At 67.5% G+C, this 7,126-nt stretch overlaps 1 protein-coding gene across 1 annotated transcript; it reads left to right on the top strand.

Moving 5' to 3' along the window:
* The first annotated feature begins 1,457 nt into the window (after positions 1-1,457).
* LOC127464868 (collagen alpha-1(I) chain-like) lies at positions 1,458-6,618 on the top strand. Its single transcript, XM_051775322.1, has 4 exons — positions 1,458-1,487; positions 2,783-2,824; positions 3,098-3,861; positions 6,513-6,618. Exons 1-4 carry the CDS (start codon positions 1,458-1,460, stop codon positions 6,616-6,618), a joined length of 942 nt encoding a protein of 313 aa, XP_051631282.1.
* The last annotated feature ends 508 nt before the right edge of the window (positions 6,619-7,126 follow it).

Here is a 7,126-nt window from a genome sequence, read left to right as displayed (position 1 = left end):
CCCCGGCCTGGCACGGGGAGCTGGGCACCGGGATCCGGCCTGGCACCGGGAGAGTCCTGGCACGGGGAGATGGCACCGGGATCCGTCCTGGCACGGGGAGATGTCCTGGCACCGGGAATGTCCTGGCACGGGGATCCCTCCCGGCACAAGGATCCGTCCTGGCACCGGGAAGTGTCCTGGCACGGGGAAATGTCCTGGCAACCGGGAAATGTCCTGGCACAACAAGGATCCGTCCTGGCACGGGGACCTTCCCGAGGAATCGTCCTCCCCCACGGAGCTGGACCTCTCACAAGGTCCTGGCACGGGAAATGTCCTGGCACGAGGATCCATCCTGGCACGAGGAAATGTCCTGGCACGAGGATCCGTCCTGGCACCGGGAAATGTCCTGGCACGAGGGGCTGGACTCGAGCAAAGCCCGGCTTGGCACGAGGATCCATCCTGGCACGAGGACCTGGCACCGGGAAATGTCCTGGCACGGGGATCCGTCCTGGCACGAGGAGATATCCTGGCACGGGGATCCGTCCTGGCACGAGGAGATATCCTGGCACGGGGATCCGTCCTGGCACGAGGAAACCTCCTTGCCCGAGGATCCGTCCTGGCACGGGGACCTGGCACAGGGACCTGGACCTTGCACGAGGGTCCCTCCTGGCACCGGGACCTGGCACGGGGGTCTGGTGTCACACGGGGACCAGGACCTGGCACGGGGGTCCCTCCTGGCACGGGGACCTGGCACGGGGGTCCGGTGTCACACGGGGACCAGGACCTGGCACGGGGACCTGGCACGGGGGTCCGGTGTCACACAGGGACCAGGACCTGGCACGGGGGTCCGGTGTCACACGGGGACCAGGACCTGGCACGAGGGTCCCTCCTGGCACGGGAACCTGGCACAAGGACCTGCCCCTTTGCAGGAGGACCTGGCACGGGGGTCTGGTGTCACACCGGGGACCAGGACCTGGCACGGGGACCTGGCACGGGGGTCTGGTGTCACACGGGGACCAGGACCTGGCACGGGGGGTCCCTCCTGGCACGGGGACCTGGCCCGGGGACAGGCACGAGGGTCTGGCACCAGGACCCCCCCCAATCATCCCGCGGGCCCCTCGTGCCCCCCCCAAAGCCGGACCAGGACCCCTCGTGCCCCCCCCGCCCTTCGGTGTCCCCACGGGGGTCCCTGTGCCCCCACCCCCGGACCTGGGGGGGTCCCCAAAGCCCCTCCCCCCCCCCCGGGGGGAGCCCCCCCCCTCCCCCACCCCCCAAAAGCCATCCCGGGGGGGCCCCCGAGTGCTCGGAGCCGGAGTGGGGGGAGGGGAGGAGGGGCACTGACACCCCCACCCCCCCCCAAAAACTGAGGTGCCCCCCCCCGAAGCGGGGACCCCCCCGAAATGGAGGGACCCCCCCCGAAATGGGGGGACCCCCCCCCAAAAAAAAAGAGACACATTTTCCTTGTAATATAGCTGTAAATGGACCAGCCCCCCCCCCGGGACACTGAGGCACGGGGGGGGCCCCCCCAGACTGCCCCCCCCCCTCCCCGGGGGTCCCCCACCCCGGCGGGGCCCCCCCTGGAAGCACAACCCCCCCCCCCAGCCTGGGGGGGGCCCTCGCTGCACGCAGGGATGGGGAGGGGGGGCCCCCCAAATTTGGGGGGGGGGGGGCAAAGGGGACCCTCAAAATTCTGGGGACCCCCCCCCCCACCAAATTCTGGGGACCCCCGTTAAATTTGGGGCGCCCTCTGACCCCTCCCCCCCCCAAAAAAAATGTGGGGTGTCCCAAATCCTGGGGAAACCCCCCCCCCCACCCCCCCAGGGCTTGGGGGTCCTCCCTGGGATCTGGAGACCCCCCCCCGTATTTTGGGGACCCCCCCCGGGGGACTCGGAACCCCCCCCCCAAGTTTGGGGGTCCCCCAGACTTTGGAGCCCCCCCCCCCGAGCTCGGGGAAGCCCCTCCTGGGACCCCCCCGGGGGGAGCCCCCGAAATTTGGGGAACCCCCTCCCAGGCCTGGGACCCCCCCCCCCCCCCCAAAATTTGGGGACGCCACCCCCCCTCCCCCCCAATATTGAGGGTCCCCATATTTTGGGGACCCCCAGGGTGTCAGGGACCCCCCCATATTTGGGGACCCCCCCATATTTGGGGACACCCCATATTTTGGGGACCCCCAGGGTGTCAGGGACCCCCCCATATTTGGGGACCCCCCATATTTGGGGACCCCCCCCATATTTTGGGGACCCCCAGGGGTGTCAGGGACCCCCCCATATTTGGGGACCCCCCCATATTGGGGACACCCCATATTTTGGGGACCCCCCCCATATTTGGGGACCCCCCATATTTGGGGACCCCCCCATATTTGGGGGACCCCCAGGGTGTCAAGGACCCCCCCAGGTTTTGGGGACCCCCCGATCTCCTCTCGGGGGTTTTGGGGTCTCCCTGGGGGGGGTCCAGCCCCTCCCCAGGTTTTGGGGTCCCCCCTCCCCCCCCTTAGTTCTGGGGGGGGGGGCCCCAAAAAACCTCCTCGGGGACCCCAAATTTGGGGGGTGGGGAGGGAGGAAAACCCTTCCCCTCCCCCCCCCCGGGGTCTTGGGGTCTCCCCTCCCTCCCCTCCCCCCCCCAGGGTTTGGGGGGGCCCCTCCCCCTCCCCCTCCCCCCCCCCCCCAAAATTCTGCCAAACCAACTTTGGGTCGACGTGCGAAAAACCAACGAAACCGGAGCCGAGGGGACACGGGGCCACCAAGGGCCACCAAGGGCCACCAGGGGCCACCCAGGGCCACCAAGGGCCACCAAGGGCCACCAGGGGCCACCAGGGCCACCAAGGGCCACCACGGGCCACCAAGGGGTCACCAGGGCCACTGTGGGGTCACCCAGGGCCACCAGGGGCCACTGTGGGGCCACCAAGGGCCACCAGGGTCATCAATGGGGCCACCAGGGCCACTGTGGGGTCACCCAGGGCCACCAAGGGCCACTGTGGGGTCACCCAGGGCACCAAGGGCCATCAGGGTCACTGTGTGGCCACCAAGGGGTCACCAGGGTCACCGTGGGGTCACCAAGGGCCACGAGAGTCACCAGTGGGGCCACCAGGGCCACCGTGGGCCACTGTGGGGTCGCTGAGGCCATCAGGGCCACCAAAGGGTCACCCGGGGTCACCGGGGCCACCAAGGGCCACCAGAGTCATCAATGGGACCACCAGGGCCACTGTGGGGTCACTGGGGCCACCAAGGGCCACCAGGGCCTCCAAGGGCCACCAGGGCCATCAGGGGTCACTGTGGGGTCACCCAGGGCCACCAAGGGATCGCCCGGGGCCACCTCAGGGTCGCTGGGGCCACCACGGGCACGGCCGGAGCCATCGAGGGCCACCACGGGGCCACCACTGGGGCCACCCCGGGAAGAGGCAGGGGGTGGCCAAAGCCACCTGGGGCCACCTGGGGCCACCAGGGCCATCAATGGGGCCACCAAGGGCCACCGCTGGGCTGGGCTGGGCCACCACAGGAGGAGCCAGGGGAGAGCCGGGGCCACCCCGGGGCCACCAAAGGGACCAGAGGAGAGCCAGGGCCACAGAGGGGGTGGCCAGGACCACTACAGGGACAGTCAGGGCCACCACGGGGACCGGCAGGGCCACCGTGGGGACAGTTTGGGCCACCACGGGCTCAGTTTGGGCCACCGTGGGGTCCCCAAGGCCACCGTGGGGACAGTTTGGGCCACCACGGGCTCAGGGCCAGCACAGAGTCAGTTTGGGCCACCACGGGCTCAGTTTGGGCCACCACGGGGTCTCTGGCTGCCGTGGGGACAGTTTGGGCCACCCCGGGCACCGTCAGGGCCACCCGGGGCCGGTCACGGACAGGAACCAATAAAGGTGACACCAGTTCGGGGAGCCCCGTCTGTGCTGGGGGGGGCTGGGGGGGGTCGGGGGGGTTTGGGGGTCCGGGGGGGGGGTCGGGGGGCATCGGGGGGGGGGGCCCGGGGGGTGATCGGGGGTCGGGGGGGGGTTGGAGGGGGGAGAGAAGGAGACCGGGGGGGGACCTGGGGGGGGACCGGGGGGGGACCTGGAGGGGACCCGGGGGGTGCTGAAGGGGCTGGGGGGGGAACTTGGGGGGCAAAGGGGGGTTTTATGGGGTCTGGGGGGTCCCAGAGGGGAGCTGGGGGGGGCCCCGGGGGGGGAGGGGGGCAAGGGCTGGTCAGGGGGGGTCTGAGGGGGGATTTGGGGACAAAAGGGGGGGAGGGGACAAAAGGACCCGGGGGGGGCGACAGGGACCTTGTGGGGGGGACACGGGGGGGGGACAGGGGGGGAGGTCTCGGTGTCCCCCTCCTGAATGTCCCCTCTGGACGGGGCTGTGTCCCCATTCCTGGGTGTCCCCCCCGGATGGATCCATGTCCCCATTCCTGGGTGTCCCCCCCGGATGGATCCATGTCCCCATTCCTGGGTGTCCCCCCTGGATGGATCCATGTCCCCATTCCTGGGTGTCCCCCCCGGATGGATCCATTGTCCCCTCTCCTGTGTCCCCCCCCCGGATGTCGCTGTGTCCCCCCCATTCCCACAATGTCCCCTCTGGATGGGGCAGTGTCCCTCTCTCCTGTGTGTCCCCCCTGGATGGATCCATGTCCCCATTCCTGTGTTCCCCCCCCGGATGTCCCTGCATCCCCCCCATTCCCGGGATGTGTCACCTGGATGGGGCCATGTCCCCTCTCCTGAGTGTCCCCCCGGATGTCCCTGTGTCCCCCCCATTCCTGTGTGTCCCCCCTGGATGGATCCATGTCCCCATTCCTGGGTGTCCCCTCTGGCTGTCGCTGTGTCCCTCCTATTCCCAGAATGTCCCCTCTGGACGGGGCCGTGCCCCCTCTCTGTGTGTCCCCCCTGGATGTCCCTGTGCCCCCCCAATCCCTGGGATGTCCCCCCTGGATGTCCCTGTGCCCTCTCAATTCCCGGGATGTCCCCCCTGGATGTCCCTGTGTCCCCCCAATTCCTGTTTGTCCCCCCTGGATGTCCCTGTGCCCCCCCAATTCCTGTGTGTCCCCCCTGGATGTCCCTGTGCCCCCCCAATTCCTGTGTGTCCCCCCTGGATGTCCCTGTGCCCTCCCAATCCCTGTGTGTCCCCCCTGGATGTCCCTGTGCCCCCCAATTCCTGTGTGTCCCCCCTGGATGTCCCTGTGCCCTCCCAATTCCCGGGATGTCCCCCCTGGATGTCTTTGTGCCCCCCCAATTCCTGTGTGTCCCCCCTGGATGTCCCTGTGCCCCCCCAATCCCTGTTTGTCCCCCCTGGATGTCCCTGTGCCCCCCCAATTCCCAGGATGTCCCCCCTGGATGTCCCTGTGCCCCCCCAATCCCTGGGATGTCCCCCCTGGATGTCCCTGTGCCCTCTCAATTCCCGGGATGTCCCCCCTGGATGTCCCTGTGTCCTCCCAATTCTTGTGTGTCCCCCCTGGATGTCCCTGTGCCCTCTCAATTCCCGGGATGTCCCCCCTGGATGTCCCTGTGTCCTCCCAATCCCTGTGTGTCCCCCCTGGATGTCCCTGTGCCCTCCCAATTCCTGTTTGTCCCCCCCGGATGTCCCTGTGCCCTCCCAATTCCCGGGATGTCCCCCCTGGATGTCCCTGTGCCCCCCCAATTCCTGTGTGTCCCCCCTGGATGTCCCTGTGCCCCCCCAATCCCTGGGATGTCCCCCCTGGATGTCCCTGTGCCCTCCCAATTCCCGGGATGTCCCCCCTGGATGTCTTTGTGCCACCCCAATTCTTGTGTGTCCCCCCTGGATGTCCCTGTGCCCCCCCAATTCCTGTGTGTCCCCCCTGGATGTCCCTGTGCCTTCCCAATCCCTGGGATGTCCCCCCTGGATGTCCCTGTGCCCCCCCAATTCCCGGGATGTCCCCCCTGGATGTCCCTGTGCCCTCCCAATTCCTTTTTGTCCCCCCTGGATGTCCCTGTGCCCTCCCAATTCCTGGGATGTCCCCCCTGGATGTCCCTGTGCCCTCCCAATCCCTGGGATGTCCCCCCTGGATGGATCCATGTCCCCTCTCTGTGTGTCCCCCCTGGATGTCCCTGTGTCCCCCCAATCCCTGTTTGTCCCCCCTGGATGTCCCTGTGCCCCCCCAATTCCCGGGATGTCCCCCCTGGATGTCCCTGTGCCCCCCCAATTCCTGTGTGTCCCCCCCGGATGTCCCTGTGCCCTCCCAATTCCCGGGATGTCCCCCCTGGATGTCCCTGTGTCCCCCCAATCCCTGGGATGTCCCCCCTGGATGTCCCTGTGCCCCCCCAATTCCTGGGATGTCCCCCCCGGATGTCCCTGTGCCCTCTCAATTCCCAGGATGTCCCCCCTGGATGTCCCTGTGTCCTCCCAATTCCTGTGTGTCCCCCCTGGATGTCCCTGTGCCCTCCCAATTCCCGGGATGTCCCCCCTGGATGGCCCTGTGCCCTCCCAATTCCTGAGTGTCCCCCCTGGATGTCCCTGTGTCCCCCCAATCCCTGGGATGTCCCCCCTGGATGTCCCTGTGCCCTCCCAATTCCCGGGATGTCCCCTCTGGATGGGCCCCTGCAGGACCCGGGATTATCCCACCCTGGGAGAAGCTCAGCGGGGGAATCCGAGCAGGATCCGAGCGGCCGAGGGGAGAGGAGGGGAGAGGAGGGAGAGGGGTGAGAGGTGAGAGGTGTGAGAGGAGTGAGAGGGTTGAGATAATGAGAGATGTGAGATGTGAGAGGTGTGAGATAATGAGAGATGAGGTGTGAGAGGTGTGAGAGGTGTGAGAGGTGTGAGAGGTGTGAGATGTGAGAGGTGTGAGAGGCTTGAGAGGTGTGAGATGTGTGAGATGTGAGATGTGTGAGAGATGTGAGATAATGAGGTTTGAGATGTGAGAGGTGTGAAGTGTGAGATGTGAGAGGTGAGAGCTGTGAGATAATGAGAGGTGTGAGAGGTGTGAGATGTGAGGTGTGAGAGGTGTCAGAGGTGTCCCTGGGGGTGGGAACTGCTGCCCTGTCACTGTGTCAGGGGCAGGGAACACTGAGCTGAGATGCAGACAAAGAGAAAAGTCACCAACAGGAGTTTCCCTCTGCCCTGAGGGGCTGTTTGAACCGGGAGAGAGCGGGATAGAGGATTTCACGGCCCCACAGCCCGTGGGGTCCCCGCCCCAGCGGGTCACCAGCAGCGCCCCGAAC

The sequence above is a fragment of the Manacus candei genome, unplaced genomic scaffold (genome assembly GCF_025592945.1).
Source record: "Manacus candei isolate 608988 ecotype Guabito, Panama unplaced genomic scaffold, ASM2559294v1 h1tg000288l, whole genome shotgun sequence".
NCBI classification, from domain to species: domain Eukaryota; kingdom Metazoa; phylum Chordata; class Aves; order Passeriformes; family Pipridae; genus Manacus; species Manacus candei.
Note: the sequence above shows the minus strand (reverse complement) of the source record. Positions and strands in the feature narration are given on the sequence as shown.

Bases quoted from the DNA above. Each gene is read 5' to 3' on its own strand.
- LOC127464868 (XM_051775322.1), top strand. From the start codon at position 1,458: ATGGACCAGCCCCCCCCCCGGGACACTGAG. The intron at 1,488-2,782 runs GCACGGGGGGGG...AAGGGCCACCAG, and splicing joins CCCCCCCCCGGGACACTGAG to GGGCCACCAGGGCCACCAAG. The intron at 2,825-3,097 runs GTCACCAGGGCC...GGGGTCGCTGAG, and splicing joins CCACCACGGGCCACCAAGGG to GCCATCAGGGCCACCAAAGG.